At 43.5% G+C, this 19,354-nt stretch overlaps 1 protein-coding gene across 1 annotated transcript in view; it reads left to right on the top strand.

The window, feature by feature from the left end:
* LOC115096894 (ubiquitin-conjugating enzyme E2 U-like) overlaps positions 1-19,354 on the top strand; it is a 205,374-nt gene that overhangs the window by 18,454 nt on the left and 167,566 nt on the right. The window contains exon 3 of the mRNA XM_029612142.1: positions 5,340-5,421. Within this exon, the coding sequence (XP_029468002.1) occupies positions 5,340-5,421 (82 nt within the window). The remainder of the gene's footprint in view (positions 1-5,339; positions 5,422-19,354) is intronic.

Below are 19,354 nucleotides of genomic sequence, written 5' to 3'. Positions count from 1 at the left end.
CACGCCACCTCTCCAGATCTCCCTGTCTTGGTGGGAGAGTCTACCCAATCTGGATCAGGGGGGTTCCTTTTCAGCTTCCCCCATCACAGATTGCACTTACCACAGATACGTCCTCCCTGGGTTGGGGCATGTTTGTGGACAACCTCCACATGCAAGGTCTGTGGTCTGCTCAGTACCGAATCAACTTCCTGGAGCTGAGGGCAATCCGCTACTTGCTTTAATGTTCCGGGATCGCTTATCCATCAAGATGGTCCTGATTCAGAAAGACAATCAGGTTACGATGTGGTACATCAACAAGCAGGGAGGCACTGGGTAGTTCCTCCTGTATCAGGAGGTGGTACGGATTTGGTTATTGGCTCAGTCCCAGGGCATGCTCCTGTGGGCTATGTACCTGGCTGGGATGGAGAATGTGGTGGTGGACCACCTGAGTTGAGCGTTTCGGCCCCATGAGTGGTCCCTGAATCCAGCAGTGGCAGATCACATCTTCCATCTTGAGGGATCCTGGGCGTGGACCTTTTTGTCTCCCCTTGCAACAGCAAAGTGAGACACTTCTGCTCCTTGTTGAGGGGGAACGGGAAGCTAGCCTTGGTCACCTTTGCCTATCATTGGGGCGAAGGCCTTCTGTATGCGTATCCTTCACTTCCCCTGGTGCTGAAGACTCTCTTGAAGCTCCAGCAGGACTGGGACCATGATCCTCATTGGCCGAGGAAAGTCTGGTTCCCGCTCCTGTGCAATCTCTCTGTCAGGGAGCTGATCGATCTAGGGACCTCGCCCAACCTGATCATGCAGGATCAGGGCAGGCTGTGGCATCCTAAACTCAGGGTGTTGATCTCTGACAGCCTGGATGCTGAAAGGCTAGTTTTGTGGCCCTTGACCTCTCTGACGACGTATCTTGATAGTTTCCAGGAAGCCTTCTACCAGAGGCCTGAAGTGGAAGAGGTTTTCCATCTGGTGTGAGGGTCACGGCTTGGATCTGTTCGCCTGCTCCATTCCGAAGTTGCTTGACTACTTGTTGTACCTTTCGGAGGCTGGTTTAAAGAACAACTCAGAGTACACCTGAGTGCCATCAGTGCTTATCAGCAGAGTGTTAGCGATACGCCCTCATAGTGGGGTGGTTTATGTGGGGTTTGCTTCAGCTGAAACCTTCCTTACGGCCTCCTGTTGTGTCCTGGGACCTTAATGTGGGGGTTGGCTCGGCTCATGCAAGATCCTTTCGAACCTCTGAGCTCTTGTGACCTGAAGTACCTGACCTGGAAGGTCTCATTCTTGGTTGAGGTCACTTTAGCGCGTAGGGTCAGTGAGCTTCAGGTGTTGGTGACGTATCTGCCCTACACAAAATTCTTTCATGATAGGACGGTCCTGCATACTCACCCTAAATTCCTGCCTAAGGTGGTGACTGATTTTCATTTTAACAAGTCAATCATTTTGCCCACCTCTTTTCCCAGGCTTCATTTGCACCAGGGCAAATGGGCTCTGTACAGTTTGGATTGTAAGAGGGCCTTAGCTTTCTCGCTTGAACAGATGACAGGACACAGATGACAGGTCCATGCAGCTCTTCATCTCTTTCGATAAGAACAGATTGGGACTTGCGGTTGCCAAGCAGACTCTATTGAACTGGCTGGTGGATTGTATTTCCTTCTGCTATATGCAGGCGGACTTTCAGCTTGGAGGCCCTGTCAAGGCACACTCCGTGAGAGCTTTGGCGGCTTCAGTAGCCCACTTGCGAGCGGTTCCCGTAGTCAAAATCTGCAAGGCTGCGATGTGGCGTTCCCTCCACACATTCGCTGGCCTCTACTGTCTAGGCAGGGATGGCCAACATGATAGAAGCATTGGCCCAATCTGTCCTTTGGAATCTTTCAGCTGAAGAACCCAGCTATTTCCTGCCTAGAGCCCATTGTTTGGGTTTAGGTTGTCTCTTTCTGTTTTCAACAGCATTGTTGTTTTTTGTGTCCATTGGCACCAGTTTAGGTGCCTGTTGATCTTCTTGTTGCTCGGGAGTAGCCTGTAGTTTGGTATTCACCCATGTTTGAGGACTACCATCCTGATTGTCCTAGGAGAAAGCAGAGTTTATCTGTAACAGGTGTTCTTCTAGGACAACAGGATGTTAGTCCTCATGAAACTCACCCGCCTGCCTGCGGAGTTGTGTTTCTCCTATGTTTTATTTTTTTGTAATTCCATGTTAGAGACTGAAGACCCCCACCTGGAATCGCGGATAGTGACATGCTGGACATGCTTAGTGTGCCAATCAAAGTTTTCCGTGCCGGGCTCCATCCAATGATGTCAGTACAGACTTCTCAAGATTGATTGATTGGCCTCGGTATGATACCGAGTGATAGTAAAAATGAGTGGTTCAGAAATTCTATATTTGGTAAGTATGGGGAAGTGTTCTTTCCTTCCCATGTCACTAATTCCCTTTTGATTAAGAGTTGAAATCTTGTTCTTCTGTAAGTTTAAGAACAATTTAGTTAAAGGCAATACAGATTTGAAGGAAGGTTAATCCTAGTTTTTATAGTTTTTTTTTTTTAAAGTTAACCAGTTTTTGCAAGACTTACTGGCAGGCTGATGTTAGTGCAGAGGTTTGAGGAGTGACATCAGCGAGCTTTGATCTGTCTCAATCTACTGGTTCTTACAAAAAATCTCTTCAGGTGAGATCAAAATTACAACAAATTACCCCAAAAATATCCCACCCTATAATAATGTGATTAGTTTCTTTTTTTAAAAATGTTGACTCTTAATTTTTTTTTTTTTATATTTGTTATGGGATGAGGTAAGTTTCATACTAGTTCTGTTGCTTGCCTCCACGGCCTTGCTTCAGTATTCATTTAGTTGTAATCATAAACTTACCTCCTTCCCACTCTCGATCTTATATTTTATTAAATAATACTTTTTTTATTAAAAAACATTTTTATGTATTTGAACACTCAGTCCTAATGGAATTCCTTATGTTGTTCATGATATTTCCATTTAGTTTACACTCTGTAGGAGTATCTCTGTCCATGTTATTATTCAAATCAGCTGGGTGCTCCAATAAAACATTTAGCGTTCACAAACAAGCTGAAAGCCTTTCAATGTCCCATCACCTTTAACACCGTATAGAAAGTGATTAAATCAGCTGTCTAATTTGAACGTACGTGAGTGGACAACGTGGATGACGCATGATTTTGAAATTTTCCATTGGTGGATTTTCGATCTGCTGACCAATTTAAAGAGCATTTCGTAAGAAAGTTTGTAAGGAAACGCCATTCATTCTGAGAGAAAATACCAGACAGTGAGGAGAAAAGATATAATGTGGACTCCCCTGATGAAGAAAAGTTTACTTTTTCGAAACATGGCTATGTTGGGAGAACCTGACAGATAAGTGTTTGTGGTATAAGTTCAATTTTGAACAAAGTTAAAAAAATTTTTGTTGGCATTTGTAAAGGTTTAAGTGACATGCTCAGCTGATTTATGTAACATTAGTCAAATGGGACATTGACAGATTTTCAGTTTGTTTGTGAAAAAGCTAGATATTTCTCAGGAGCACCCAGCTGATTTGAACAAAACATAGACAGAGATACTCTGACAGTGGTATATACACTAGTGTGAGAGCGCATAACAGATTGAAGTTTATATATCATGAATAACATAAGGAATTCCATTAGTACTGAGTGTTCAAATACATAAAAATGTTTTTTAATAAAAAAAAGTATTATTTAATAAGATCAAGAGTGGGAGGGAGGTAAGTTTATGATTACAACTAAACGAATACTGAAGCAAGACCGTAGAGGCAAGCAACAGAACAAGTATGAAACTTACCTCATCCCATAACAAACATTTTTTTATTTAAAAAAAAAAAAAAAAAAAAAAAAAAAAGTCCATCTACTGGTTGGCATGCATAACCCATCTTTGATCTGGCCTGACTGACCTAAAATAAAGGAAATTTTCAGATAAATAGTAATTTCTCCTTAGGCACCCTGACTGTTCCCAGGCATACCTTTAGTATCCCTTGGGCCTAGTGGGACCCAGAGAATTCAGTGGACTCTGGGCCCAGTGCCATCTGATGCAAAATGGCACTCCAGGTGCCACTAAGCCACCAGGAATGCAAAAGTTATACCCGGATGAGTTGGAGTGCCTAAGGAAGGGTTCAGGTGCCGAGGAGGAGGCATTTGTCACTCTAATTTTATTATTGTATTTTTTTAACTTTTTGTGCTTGGGGCTGGAGGGTGGGGGGGGGAAGCACAAGAACTCCAAGGGAAGGGGTTTGCACACAATGTGGAGGGAATTCCTTCAGGCCACTATGGCCCATTAAGAAACAGCCAGAGAGCATGAGGATGCATGATAGTGTCCCAGTGTTCCCAGGAAAAGTTAGCTGCAGCTCCTGAGTTGTAGCTAACTTTCATTAAAGTAATGCAGCTTTTGATTTCTCAAGTAAGCCACATTTTTTTTTATTTATATGTAATTGCCTAGTAATGAGCTGCTTTGAATGTATTTGCAAAGTAGTTCTTTACTATATCCGCATTATTGGGGACAAAATAATGCATGGTCTTGAACATACTGGACATTGCTACCGCAAGGCATTTACTGCATGGAAATCGCCTAGCACAGCTTAATATATATTCTCCTTAGATTGTAAGCCCTCTGGGTACAGAGAAATACCTACAGTACCTTAATGTAATTTATTTTATTTATAATCCGCCTTTTGATACTTCAAGGCATTTTGAAGTGCCTGAAAGGCAGAATATAAATCAAATATTCTATTCTTACAGGCCTACAAATATTCTATTCTTACAGGCTATTCTTACAGGCCTACCCTTCCCTCACAACCATCTTCCTAATGACCCTCTAAGCTCTATATAGTGCACTCTCTGTATTACCCTCTACAATATGCTCCTGCTGACTTTTTCTCTCAATAACCTCCTCCCCGATGACCTCCTGAGCTCTTTACAGTGCTCCTGAGCTGTTTACAGTGCTTTCCATGTATTACCTGTACAATGTGCTCCTGTTGACTTATTCCTCATCCGTCCCCGGTTGAGGAACTGTCGTTCCCTGTAAATAGTTACCCAGTTTCCATATGTTCATGTTTTTTTCTCTTGTATGCACAGTTTACTGTTCTATGTAATGACACTGCCAAAAAGTTTTAAGTTAGCTGTAAACCGACACTATGTGCAAACGGTTGTCGGTATATAAAAACCCACAAATAAATAAAATAAAATTAATAAATCCTGCTCTTGCTTAATCAAAACTTTGGACAATTAAAACAAAAAAAAAAATTAAAGTTGACAATCCTGCCTGATGCAGTACACCTGGCACCCTAATACATGTATATGTTTACTGCATTCAAATATTCTGCTTTTTCTTAGGGTGTCTTTGTAACCCCTGTAAGTGACAATTTCTTGGAATGGATAGCCACAGTGCAAGGCCTCAAGGATTCCCTATGGGAAGGTCAGTTCCAACTTATTGATAAATGAAACGGGATGGAATATTAACAAATATGATTGTTTTGGCCATGCATTTTGTGTGATGTGAATATCCTGCATCTGTTGTTTCTGGATCATTTTTAAAATGTTTCTTTATAAAAAAAAAAAATTGTGAGAAAATGCAAGTTGTTTTGATCTTTCCTAGGCCATTATTATTTTTGTTGGTTAGTACTATTGGCCAGTTGATATTATTGACTTGTTGTTGCCTGTGGCAACCACAGTACTTTATCAGTAGAAATGTATACTTATTTTTTTTCTACTCTCATCCAGGAGAGAGCAATTCAATCAATACCCAAAAAGAAAAAGGCAAATAAATAATTTGGATTATAGTTATTAAAATGCCTAATTACAGAGGAACAAGTATCTTACTCCTAATATTAAATCCTGATTTTTAATGTTTTAACAGCACACTCTATGCTACATAACTACAATAAACTACAAGACTGTTACAATTAATAAAAGTCTATCTTAGAACCATATTCTTCAGATATATTAAATAAACTGATTCTTACTAGAAACCGTGCACACTGAATAATCTGACATGTGTGGAAGCCCAGCAGGTAAAGGTGGCAACTAATTTTTTTCCCACGTAGATTCTATTTAAATAACAGGAGCCAGAAAGTCTTTAAGATTTCTTTAGGGACACTTAACTATTCCACAGGAAGAAAAAAAACAAAATGTTTTTTCAAAATCCCATCTTTCTGTAATATTGATTGATTCTATTTTGACAATTGAGCAGCAAGCTTATTATAATTTTGGTTGTAATTCTCCAAGGACAAGCAGGATGGTGGTCCTCATGCATAGGTGGCATCATCAAATGGAGCCATGATGCGGAAAACATATGTCAAAGTTTCTAGAACTCTGACTACGCATACTGAGCATGCCCAGCATACCCTATACCACGCATCCACGTGGAGTCCCTCTCCAGTTTCTTCTTTTCCGTGGAGCTGTAAGCCTCATGGTCTGAGTGAGCTCACTTTGGCTGTATTTTGACCTAGTAGAAAACTTTTCTTTTCATTGCATTTTTTTGCAGTTATTTGTATTGTGTCTGTCACCAGGTCCTTCTCAGTACCTCCCCATAGTGTCCTAATCAGGGTTTTTGCCGTTTCTGAAAAGTTTCCTTTTGTGGTTGATTCCCTCCACGGCAGTGGTGTTTCTGTGCCTGCAGACCATTGCCATCATTTCGTGTCTGCAGCCCCTTTCTTCTTTCGCTCCTTCATGGCCACATCCAGTTTTTGTCTATGCCCCTGGTGCCTGAGGACAATGTCCATCATGGATCCACATAAGATATGTGTTCTCTGCCTGGGGGCATCATATGACGTTTGGGGGTTATTGCTTGTGCACCCAAATGATCCCAAAGGGACGTTGGCTTCAATTCGAAAAGGTGGATCACTACTTTGAGTCTAAGTCTGAGCCATTGGTATTGATGGACCTTGGAGCCACACTGATGGACATCATGCCATAGACATCGGTGGTGCTGTCAGTGAAGAAGGATGCTGGATACAAACAGTTGTTCTCTTCTGGGCCGAGGACACCAGGTTTATCATCTTTGGCCTCAGCACTGGGGAAAGACTGGCCAAGCACTGAAGAAAACCTAAGAACTATTGTCACCAGTCCCTGTTGATGTTCGGTGCTGGGAGCAGGAATGCACTGAGTTATGTCACGATACCCCCGAAGCGACCCTGAGACAAGGAGAGCCAATCCTTTCTGTGCGGGGAGTCCATGTTGGTCTCCACCATTCCATTTCAACTTTTAATGGAGGAGGATGCCAGGCACAAAATGCTTGAAATCTTCCAGTTCATGGAGCCTCCTAAGGAGATCCTAAAGGTCTCAGTACATGAGATTCTTAAGGAACTTCTACTGAGGACATAGGAACACCACCTCACAGTCCTCCCATTATAAGAAGGCAGTCAGTATCTACCTCATCCAGAAGGCTACCAGATTTGATAAGCGTCAGATGTTTCACCAGTCTGTGGTGGTCGAATCTGCTCTCAAGAGGGCCAAGTGCTCTCGGGCCTATTCCTTGGCGACCCCAGGGAAGGGCCACAGAGTGATGGACTCTCTTGGGAAGAAGGTATTCCAAGACGCCATGCTTATTGCCTGCATTACTGCCTACTAGCTCTACATGAGCCAGTACTAGTGGAACATCTGGAAGCAGGTGAATCATATGGCTAAGTATGCCTCAACAGCAGCAAGACACCCGCATGTCGCTGGTGCATTAAGGGCCTGGAGTGCAAAAAACCCAAGGTCTTAGCTATCTACGATGTTTTTGAGATGGCAACTGAGAGTTTCTGCAGCGGGAATTGGCGACGGCAGAATGGCATGGCTGCGGTCCTCTGATCTCTGTCCAGAGGTACAGGAATGACTCTCTATCGTGCCTTGTACTGGGGAGCATCTCTTTAGAGATGGGGTGAGGGATGCTGTGATCCAACTTCAGGATCACCCTGAAACCCTCCAACTCTACACCAGAACTCCAGACCCATACTCCTCATTCAGGAAGCCAGTGAGACCAGGGCCAAGGAAGTCTTTCTTTCACCAGAGGAAGTATTATCCTCCACCTTCTCTCTCCTGTTAACAGTTTCAGGCTCCTGTGGTTGTCCCAGGTAGCAGAAAGCTCCCAAGCCCCTGCTGGCTCCTCAGTCAACTCCTGTGTTGGGGTTTTGACTGGGCTGCAGGGAGCATAAGCCAGTTGCCCATATCTGGGTCGATGACCCTTCCAGTCAGGGGCAGGCTGTGGTTCTTTACGAACCATTGGCCCAGTGTAACCTCTGACAAATGGGTTCTGTCCATCATCCGCCAGGGATACCAAGCTGAATCTTTTGAGTGTCCCGCCAAATTGCCCTCCATGCCCATATTGGGGGCCGGTAGCGCATCAAGAGGTGCTGTTAACTGAGCTCTCCTCCCTCTTAATGGCCAGAGCAGTGAGCCCATACCACCAGGGCAAAGAAGGTGGGGATTCTACTCCAGGTACTTCCTGATTCCAAAGAGGAACAGGAAGACTCTGGCCCATCCTAGACCTAAGGGCCTTGAACAAGTTTCTAAAAAAAATGTTCAAGATGTTTTCCCTGGAACCTTAATCCGCCCCCCCCCCCCCCCTCTTTTTTTTTTTTTTTTTTTGCAAAAAGGGGATTGGCTATGCTCCCTTGACCTAAAGGACTCGCAAACCCTTATAGAGATCTTCCCTGATCACAGGAAGTATCTCTGATTTGTGGTGGGAAAACAGTCCTTCCAGTATCGGGTCTTCACAAAATGCCTGGCCATGATGACAGTGCACCTCCGCGGGCTGGGAGTACGTCTTCCCATATATGGATGATTTACTGGTCAAGAACACATCTCGGGCAGGGACAGTTAGGTCCATGTGCATGACCATTTGCGTGTTGGAGTCACTAGGGTTTGTTCTCAACTACCCAAAGTCCCATCTTAGCCCATCACCTCAATTGGACTTCATAGGAGTTCTGCTAGACACGGCTCAGGCCAAGGCCTTTCTGCTTTGCCAGAGAGCCATCACCCTGTGACCCTTGTGGCAGAGATTTAACAGAGCCTGCAGGTTGCAAATGTTGAGGTTGTTGGGCCATATGGCCACAACCATCTATATCACTCCCTTGGCACGTTTACACATGCGTAGAGCACCAATGGACCCTGAGGTCACATTGGCATCAATCCACACAGAGCCTCCAGGATTACATTACAGTCACCCCGACTCCTGGAACTTATTGTCCTGGTAGTGGGTACTTTCCAATCTGGAACAAGGAATCTCCTTTCGAAGTCTCCCTACTCAAATTGTTCTAGCCACGGATGCATCTCCCCTGGGGTGGGGAGTTCATGTAGATAGGCTTGGTACCCAGGGATTTTGGTCCGCCCAGGAATGCTCTTGTCAAATCAACTTCCTGGAGTTTCGGGCGATCAGAGATCAGCTATCCAACAAAGTTGTCCTGATCCAGACCGACACCAGGTAGCCTTGTGAAATATTAACTAGCAGGGAGGCATGGGATCGTACCTCTGTCAGCAACAGTCCAGATCTGGTTGCAGGCCCTGTCAAACGGGATGGTACTCAGGGCCATGTACCTGGCCGGGATGGAGAACATGGTAGCAGACAGGCTGAGTTGAGCCTTCAGACCCCATGAGTGGTCCTTGGACCAGGGGGTAGCGAATTGGATATTCTGCCTCTGGGGGAGCCTGGATGTAGATCTGTTAGCGTCCCCTACAAAAAGAAGTTGCCTTGGTTCTGCTCCCTGTACAGGTCAAACGGCAAACCAGCCTAGGATGCCATTGCCCGTCATTGGGGCAAGGGCCTTCTGTATGCATATCCTCCAATTCCCTTAGTGGTGAAAGCTCTCTAAAAGCTTCGCGAAGACAGGGGAGGACTATGATTCTTATAGCCCCTCATTGGCTGAGACAGGTCTGGTTTCCACTCCTTCGGAAGTTGTTCATCCGGAGACCAATCAATTTGGGGACTTCCCCAGATCTCATAACACAGGACTAAGGCAGGCTGTGACATCCCAACCTCCAGGCCCTGTCGCTCATAGCCTGGATGTTGAGAGGTTAATTCTGGAGCCGCTTGATATTTCAAGGATGTGTCTTAGGTACTGGTGGCTTCTAGAAAGCCTTCCACTAGAAAGTCCTATGGACTGAAGTGGAGGAGGTTTTCCATGTGGTGTGAGCAGATAGCCCTAGAACCATTCTCATGCCCCACACAAAAATTGCTGGATAACCATCTACACCTATCAGAATCTGGCTTGAAAACCAACTCTGTTACAGTTCATCTTAGTGCAATTAGAGCATACCATCAAGGTGTAGATGGTATGCCCTACTCTGTAAAGCCCATAGTTGTACATTTCATGTGGGGCCTGCTTCAACTCAAGCCTCCCATAAGGCTTTCCACTGTGTCTTGGGACCTCAATGTGGTGTTAGCTCAGCTGATGAAAGCTCCTTTTTAGCCACTGCGCACCTATGACCTGAAGTACCTGACCTGGAAGGTCATATTTTTGGTGGTGGTCCCTTCAGCGCGAAGGGTCAGCGAGCTCCAGGCCTTAGTGTCTTATCCATCTTACACTAAGTTTTATCATGACAGTGGTCTTGCGTACACACCCTAAATTCCTGCCTAGGGTATTGACGGATTTCCATCTTGGCCAGTCAGTTGCTCTGCCAGTATTCTTTCCCAGCCCCATTCACACCAAGGCAAATAAGCACTGCACAGTTTGGACTGCAAGCGAGCCTCAGCCTTCTATCTTGAGCAGACAGAAGCCCATAGACAGTCATCCCAACTTTTTGTTTCTTTGGGTGTTGCCGTACAGACTATATTCAGTGGGCTAGCAGATTGCATTTCCTTCTGTTATGCCCAGGCGGGGGTCATGTCAAGGCTTATTTTATCAGAGCCATGGCAATATCAGTGGCACACTTGAGAGCAGTTCCCATGCAGGAGATCTGCAAGGCTGCGACATGGAGTACTCTCCACACATTCACATCACATTACTGTCTGGATAGGGATGGCTGATGTAATAGTAGGTTTGGCCAGTCTGTCCTTCAGAACCTGTTTGAGGTGTAGAACCCAACTCTTCCACCTAGCGCCTGTTGTTTGGGTTCAGACTGTCTCCCTGCTCTGTTACCAACAGCACCAGTGTTGTTGTGCCTGTTGGCACCTGATTAGGTGTCTGTTTGTCCCTTTTGTGTTTGGGGAGTAGCCTGTAGCTAGGGATTCAACCATGTGTGAGGACTATCATCCTGTTTGTCCTTGGAGAAAGCAAAGGTGCTTACCTGTAACAGGTGTTCTCCGAGGACAGCAGGATGTTAGTTCTCAGGAAACCCACCCGCCACCCTGCAAAGTTGGGTTTCTCCTATTTTTATTTTATGTTACAAGACTGGAGAGGGACCCGTGTGGATGTGTGGTTTAGGGTATGCTGGGCATGCTCAGTGTACCTAGTCAAAGTTCTAGAAACTTTGACATAAGTTTTCCGCACATAAGTTTTCACACATGGATGGCATCTGATAATGCCATCCATGTGTGAAGACTAACATCCTGCTATCCTTGGAGAACACCTGTTACAGGTAAGCAACTCTATCTCGTATTAAAATACGCTCTCCTTACTGGCATTATCAGGTCTCGCTTTCTCTGCACTAACAACCTGAGACAAATAGCCTCTTTCTGAGAAGCTATCCACAAGCTCAGTTCCTGAAAGTCATAATCCTCATGTGCATAGCAATAGTAGTCCTTGTTATTCATAAGAATATCCCTAATCAAAGACAGAGTGTACTATTGGTTAGAGCTTCCAGATTCCATTACTTACCTTTATGGTATTTAAAAATTAGTATTTCCAAACTAGCAAATTGTTTCAGGACAAAAATGTAGATCACTAGGAATCTGATGTTCCTATCAATATGGTACTGATTTACTAAGCCATTCTAAAACTTGGCCACTATAATCCACATAAATGGATGATTTTTACTGTGGCTTACATTAGAATGAATCAGGCCCATTAATTAAAGTGTGGTAATGTGCATTATTGCACAGTAATGCAGTTGCAAATTTTTGTAGATCAGCCACTTTTATGGTGAAAGTGTGTCCATGCACTAAGTTGAGTGTATAACTTCCCACTTGATACAACCTAATTACAGTGGTATAAAATAACCTCATACAGGGGTGTGTGTGATGATAGGAGTAGGACTTAATTTGCTGGCAGGCTGGTGTAAAATATGTTTTCTTAATATATCTGGGAACTTCCACTTTGTAAAATTAAAATGTTTTTAGTGACAATACTACATTGTGTCACCAGAGGTCTCTGTTAACTTGTTCCTGGGCAGCTATACAAGTAGTATTGCTGCTATGTTAGTTACCTTGGAAATAAAGGTTAACAAACAAAATAACACAAAAATATATATCCTTTATTCTCACTTGAGGAAGAGAGTATTGGCTTTTGAAAGATAATCAAGAAATGCATTGTTAAACCAATAAAAAGGTGGTATCTTACATGATTTTGTTAATATTTGTTAACCTTTATTTCTGTGTAACTATATAAGGGGAAACTATAGTAGTAAAAAAAAAAATGTAAGTAGGATCAATAAACCTATGGGTTTACTGAAACACATTTCTTGGGCACTAGAAAATTTGTGATGCCAACATTTGCTAATCTTCTGCTCTTTGGGGACAGAATGCCAGAAGCCTACATCAAAACTAATAATGCTTTTAAACATTTTGAAATGCATTGCACAAAATCTCCAGTACATTTCCAGTAATGTATTTAAAATGTTTGATTATTCTAAGTAGTGATATCTTATCATGCTTTTAATGTTTTCACATCATGCATTGCCCCATCTTTAATATTTGCAGCTTATACTGAAATTTTCCGTCAGTAAGCAAGGCTAAATAAGCCATGACATGTGGGTGGCATTGAACAGACCTCTCTCCTAGCTAGTAGAGATTTTAGCTCTACTGAGTAAACGAGGGAATTCTTGCTCAGGTGTTGCTTTGTGAATATCTAGTCTTTTTTTTCACCAGCATAGCATGCAAGTCTCTCTCAGTTATTTTATAATTCTTATTACTTATTAACACCTGGGTGGGTTGGATCCTTTACTTGGCACCCAAGGGCACATGGAAAGAAATTAGAGATGGACCCTTTATGCACAACTCCTCTCAGTCTCTATACAGCTCCTTCTCCCTACTGTATAGCTTTCATCTGAGTCCAAGAGTTGCAATATGTGGGGATGAATAATAGTTCTTATATCCTACTTCTTTGCAATTAAGCATTGTTTCCATCCTTAGTTCACAGCATCAATAAATATACAGTCTCAGCATCCAGTAAACACAGCAGAGGATCTGTTTCCAATTTCTTCACTGATAGTTTGGTTAAATGATTGGATAATATTTACAACTTAGATTCGTGTTCTCTGAGAACAAGCAAGATGGAAGTCCTCACACATAGATGACATAATCAGATGGAACCCCGACACGGAAAACATGTCAAAGTTTCTTGGCACACTTAGCATGCCTGCCACGCAGGATCCCTCTCCAGTCTCTCTTTTTCCGTGGAGCTGCTGCATCGAGGTTGGTGAGCTTCTCTTGGCCTTTTCAGCCTATTTTGGAAAACTTTCTTCTTTCGCTTCTTTTTGTGTTTTGTTTTTTTTTCCGATGTTTGAGGCAGAGTCCCTCTAGGTCCATCCTAAATAGTGTTCCTAGGGTTTTCATCATTTAACGTTAAGTTTTCTTTCTCAGTCTATTCCCCTGCGGTGACGGTGCTTTGGTGCCCGCTGGCCATGATGCACACCGCAATCTATTTTGATTTTTCATCCCTTTTATTTAGCCACATCATGGCCACATCTGGTTTCCGGTGATGCTCTTGGTGCTCAAGGACCATGCCCATTGCAGACCCTCATGAGACATGTGCCCTCTGCCTGAGGGAATCCCATGACATCCAGGGTTGCTGCCAAAGGGATGTCTTTTTCAGCTTGACAAGATGGAGCAACTCTTCGGGTCGAGGAAGAGCGAGCCATTTGCATTGGAATAGAAGGACCACAGAGCTGCACCTATGGATACCTCACCATTGACATCGGCGGGATTGGTGATTCTGTCAGTACCATTGGCACATAGGTACACTGGAGACCGACCACCATCAAGCTCCTCTAGGACGAGGACTTTGGATTCCTTGTCATCGGCCTCAACATCAGGGAAGAACTGTGCCGAGCACGGAGGGAAGCCGAAGAAGCATCGGCACCAGTACCTGTCGATGCATGGTGCCAGGAATGGGGATGAACTGGCTTATGCTGTGATGCCCCCAAATGACCCCCATGGCAAGGAGCACCAGTTCTCTATTAGTGCTGGAGGTCCGCAATGGTCTCTATTGGTCCTGATGCCAGTCAACAATCCAACTCGTGGGTCTGAAAAGGATCTGGCTACCCCTCCTTCCTCCCAGTCAGTGTTGCCATTGGCAGTGTTCAAGGAGGAGCTTGAACAGCTAATCCAACTGTTGGTGGAACGGGCAATGCAGAGCATCATTCTTGTGGCACCGATGGGACTGAAGCCAGTACTGTTTGTCCTGGAACCGCTACTGGAGAAGCTCAATGTGCTCATTGGTAAATTACCAACCCAGCTGGTATTGTTTCCCAGGATGGCAATGGTGCCCATCAGGGCACCGCAGCCTCCTACTGCCGATACGGTGCTCATTGCCGGTTGCTCAGAGGAGACACTGAGGCCTGTAGCCCCCTGTCCAGCTCTGCTGATGCCTGCACCTTTTGGATGAAGGCCAAGCGCCTAGGGCCCCATCCTCTGTTGCTTATGGTGGTATGCACCAATTGCACGGAGATGACCTCTAATAGAGTTGATTTTGAAGCTAGCTTCTGATAGGTGTAGAAAGTAATCAAGCAGTTTTTGTGGGCGCCAGGAGAATGGATTTTTTTCCATAGGAAAAAAATCAGCAGAACCAGGGGTCACGATTTGAAGCTCCAGGGAGGAAGATTCAGAACCAGTGTCAGGAAGTATTTCTTCACGGAGAGGGTGGTGGATGCCTGGAATGCCCTTCCGAAGGAAGTGGTGAAGACCAGAACTGTGAAGGACTTCAAAGGGGCGTGGGATAAACACTGTGGATCCATAAAATCAAGAGGCCGTCAAAAAAGACTGGGTGGCTAGCCAGAATGACGGCTACTGCCTGGAGACAATACCCTTATTCAATAAACATACACATGGTTACTGTGACTCCAACATCGCTATAAGCTACAACAGCAAGAGGAAATGTGGAAAAAAGGATTCGCACTCACAAAGTGGGGAGTAGCTGGCTTGTTACGGCGGTTACTACCCCAAACCAAATAAGCCTGATACTTCACTTTCAATGCATATCCAGCATAGCTCTCTGCTTCAACGGCAGGGGAGAAGAAAAACTGATACTTCACGCATATCCAGCATAGCTCTCTGCTTCAACGGCAGGAGAGAAGAAAAACTGATACTTCACGCATATCCAGCATAGCTCCCTGCTTCAACAGCAGGGGAAAAGAAAAACTGATACTTCACGCATATCCAGCATAGCTCTCTGCTTCAACGGCAGGGGAGAAGAAAAACTGATACTTCACGCATATCCAGCATAGCTCTCTGCTTCAACGGCAGGGGAGAAGAAAAACTGATACTTCACGCATATCCAGCATAGCTCTCTGCTTCAACGACAGGGGAGAAGAAAAAACTGATACTTCACGCATATCCAGCATAACTCTCTGCTTCAACGGCAGGGGAGAAGAAAACTGATACTTCACGCATATCCAGCATAGCTCTCTGCTTCAACGGCAGGGGGGAAGAAAAACTGATACTTCACGCATATCCAGCATAGCTCTCTGCTTCAACGGCAGGGGAGAAGAAAAACTGATACTTCACGCATATCCAGCATAGCTCTCTGCTTCAACGGCAGGGGAGAAGAAAAAAGGATTCACACTCACAAAGCGGGGAGTAGCTGGCTTCTTACGGCAGTTACTACCCCAAACCAAATAAGCCTGATACTTCACTTTCAATGCACATCCTGCTTCAACGGCAGGGGAGAAGAAAAACTGATACTTCACGCATATCCAGCATAGCTCTCTGCTTCAACGGCAGGGGAGAAGAAAAACTGATGATACAAGCATATCCAGCATAGCTCCCTGCTTCAACGGCAGGGGAGAAGAAAAACAACCAATAAGGGCTGAATAACACAGTCTGGGTAAAACAAATAAGCATGGGTGTAGCTTGCTTATTGCGGCGGTTACTTCCCCTACTACCCATAACTAATCAAGCTTGATATTTCACTTGGTTGCAGCTCCATCACTGCTCTCTACATTAATGGTGGGGGTGGAAGGGAAATAGAACCAAAGAGCTAAGAGAAACAGATAAGTATGAGAAAAAAATGTGAAGCTTGCTGGGCAGACTGGATGGGCCGTTTGGTCTTCTTCTGCCGTCATTTCTATGTTTCTATGTTTCTATGGATCTAGGGTTTTCTGCTCACACCACAGGTAAAAACTCCTCCACTTTGGTTCATAGGAATTTCTAATGGAAAGCTTTCTAGAAGTTACCAGGACCTGAGATATCTCCCCTAAAATATCAAGCAGTTGCAGAATTAACCTCTCAATCCAGTGGGAGCACTGAGAGGAGAGGATCACCTTGCTGGTGCCTGAAAGGAATCAGTACATTTTTGCCTGAGAAATGTTCTTTGGTAATATTATTTAGTGTGTTTGTGTGTTTTTATGCTTTTAATAGTCAGTAAGGCAGGGAATAACCAGTAGTTAGTGTGTTTATTTTTAATAGTCTGTAAGGCAGCAGAAGTTAGTGTTTTGTATATTTAAAAAAAAAAAAAAGTAGCCAGAAGCTAGAAATAAGCTAGGAGCAGTATATACCTAAGAAAGGTTGAAAACTTCAGCACTCACCTCAGAAAGGTGTTAAGGTAGTGTGATTTGGTTTGATTAGGTACCAACGTTTTGTTGTTCAAGCGAGCAGTGAGTCACTCTAGCAGAGCTCCGGAGTCTCAATGCGTGGATGAGACAATGGTGCAAGGAAGAGGGATTCAGTTTTGTTAGGAACTAGGGATCCTTTTGGGGAAGGGGGAGTCTCTTACAAAGGGATGGGCTCCACCTTAACCAGGGTAGAACCAGACTGCTGGCGCTAACCTTTAAAAAAGGAGATAGAACAGCTTTTAAACTAGAACAAAGAGGAAAGTCGACAGTCGCTCAGCAGCACATGGTTTGGAGGGAGGTATCTTCAAAGAATACTAATGATGCATTAGAATTAGGGCATCCCGACAGTGAGGTTCCAATAATTAGAAAAATAGTCCAAGTGCCTGTAACTAAAAACTCACCTGAGCTAAAAAATTCTAACTTATCCCTATCAATTATTTATTTTATTTATTGTTTTTGTTATACCGAGTTTCATGATAGGCATCACATCAACCCGGTTTACAAATAATTAAATTAAATTAAATTAAAAAGCAGAATGAAAATACAAACAAAAAACAAACTTTGAAATGTTTGTATGCTAATGCTGGACTTTGCTGCCATTACTCTGCCTCTAACCCGCGCCTAGACAGCTGGCCGATAGCAAGGCAACGCCCCCACGCTGACATCATCAGGAGGCGACGGCTGCATAAAACCGAGGCGTTTTCCAAGGCGCCGTGCGCCGCGCGCCGAAGGGGCGCGAAAAAGGGGCTTGCCCCTTTGTTTCGCCCCTTCGTTTCTGACCCTTTGATCTACTCAACCGTGTTAAATATCAAACATCTTTGTTCTACTTATATACAATGGAAATTCCCACGATCACTGGCCAGGGAAATTACCATCGGATGCATCCAAATAATGAAAAAAGAACACCCCCTGAGGTTGAAAAAAGGAAATTTCTTAACCGGACCCTAACATCCATAATGTCTATCCTGTACTTACCAGCTATGCTTACTCTGTCTTTTATCCTGTGTAACGCCCAGTCAGTACGAAAGAAAGTCCCCATTCTATTAGATCTTGTTCACGCAAACAAACCAGACTTTTTCTTAATCACTGAATCCTGGTTAACCAACACTGACATAGTTACCGTAAATAATTTAACCCCCCCTGGTTATACTACTATATCGGAACCAAGAGCACACTGCAGAGGTGGAGGTCTCTTAGCCATCATAAAATCCTCTCTGAAACCGATAAAAAAAAAAACCAAATAACCTTTTCTGGTTCTTTTGAAATTCTACTAATTACCACAACAGTATTAAATATAGGTATTATCTACTGCCCTCCCGGTTGTCTCAATTCCGAGATCTCCAATTTTCTAGAAACCATTATAACACTCCCTGTAGACTTAAGTAAAACTATACTATTAGGTGACTTCAATGCACATATACTTACACCATCTGCAGTTACAAACTCACTCTTAGACTCTTTTGCCGGCTTAGGATGGGAACAACTTATTAAAATTCCAACTCATATAAAAGGTCAAATTCTAGACCTTGTGTTTTTTAATCCACTCTCTTTCACACCAACTTTGAAAGATACTAAAGTTACTCCCATCCCCTGGTCAGACCATCACAGAATTCACTTTTCCCTTACCTTAGAGCATAGTAGACACATATCTAGAAAACAACCTACAATACTTAAAAGGAAATTTATCAATCAAGACTCATTTGTAGAAGCAGTCACACCTAATTTACCTATCTCCATATCATCAAATATAGAAGACTCAGTATCAAAATGGAATTCAGCTATTACTTCTACGTTAGATCTGATTGCCCCATATAAACAATAGGAAACAGAAGCCCAATGCCCCCTGGTATTCAAAATCTCTACATCAACTAAAAACACACCTTAGAAAGTTGGAACGAAAATGGCGACATATAAGAACAACTGAAGCAAAAAACGCATATCGATGTACCCTCCGGCACTATCATAAAGAAATAAATCAAGCCAAAAAACTCTACTATGGAAAGAATTTCCAAAGCCAATGGAAATCCCAATACTTTATTCAATATAGTCAAAACATTAATCACTCCACATAACGAAAACTTCGCAGATCACGATACAATATTTTGCAATAAAATCGCCAATCACTTTAAAACAAAAGTAACCAACATTTCCACAGAATTTTCACAACTGCCCTATCCTACCTGTGTCAAGAAAGAACCTAATTATCAATGGTCCGAATTTATCCCGATCTCTGACAGTTCAATTCAAACTATAATCAGCAAACAAAAACCCTCAAATTCACCTTACAACCCTTGTTCAGGAGTCTTCTTCAAAGCTATTGGTCATCATGCATACTCTTTTCTTAGTAGTCTAGTTAACCAATCGTTAGAAACAGGACAATTTCCATCTAATCTGAAAAAAACATCCATTTTACCTATTCTAAAATAAAAAACAAAAGGTACAGCCGATCTCAATAACTACAGACCTATTGCCTCTCTCACATCATTAGCTAAACTAATAGAATC

This window comes from Rhinatrema bivittatum, chromosome 1 (genome assembly GCF_901001135.1).
Source record: "Rhinatrema bivittatum chromosome 1, aRhiBiv1.1, whole genome shotgun sequence".
Lineage (NCBI taxonomy): Eukaryota > Metazoa > Chordata > Amphibia > Gymnophiona > Rhinatrematidae > Rhinatrema > Rhinatrema bivittatum.
This window is presented reverse-complemented; position numbering and strand designations above follow the sequence as displayed.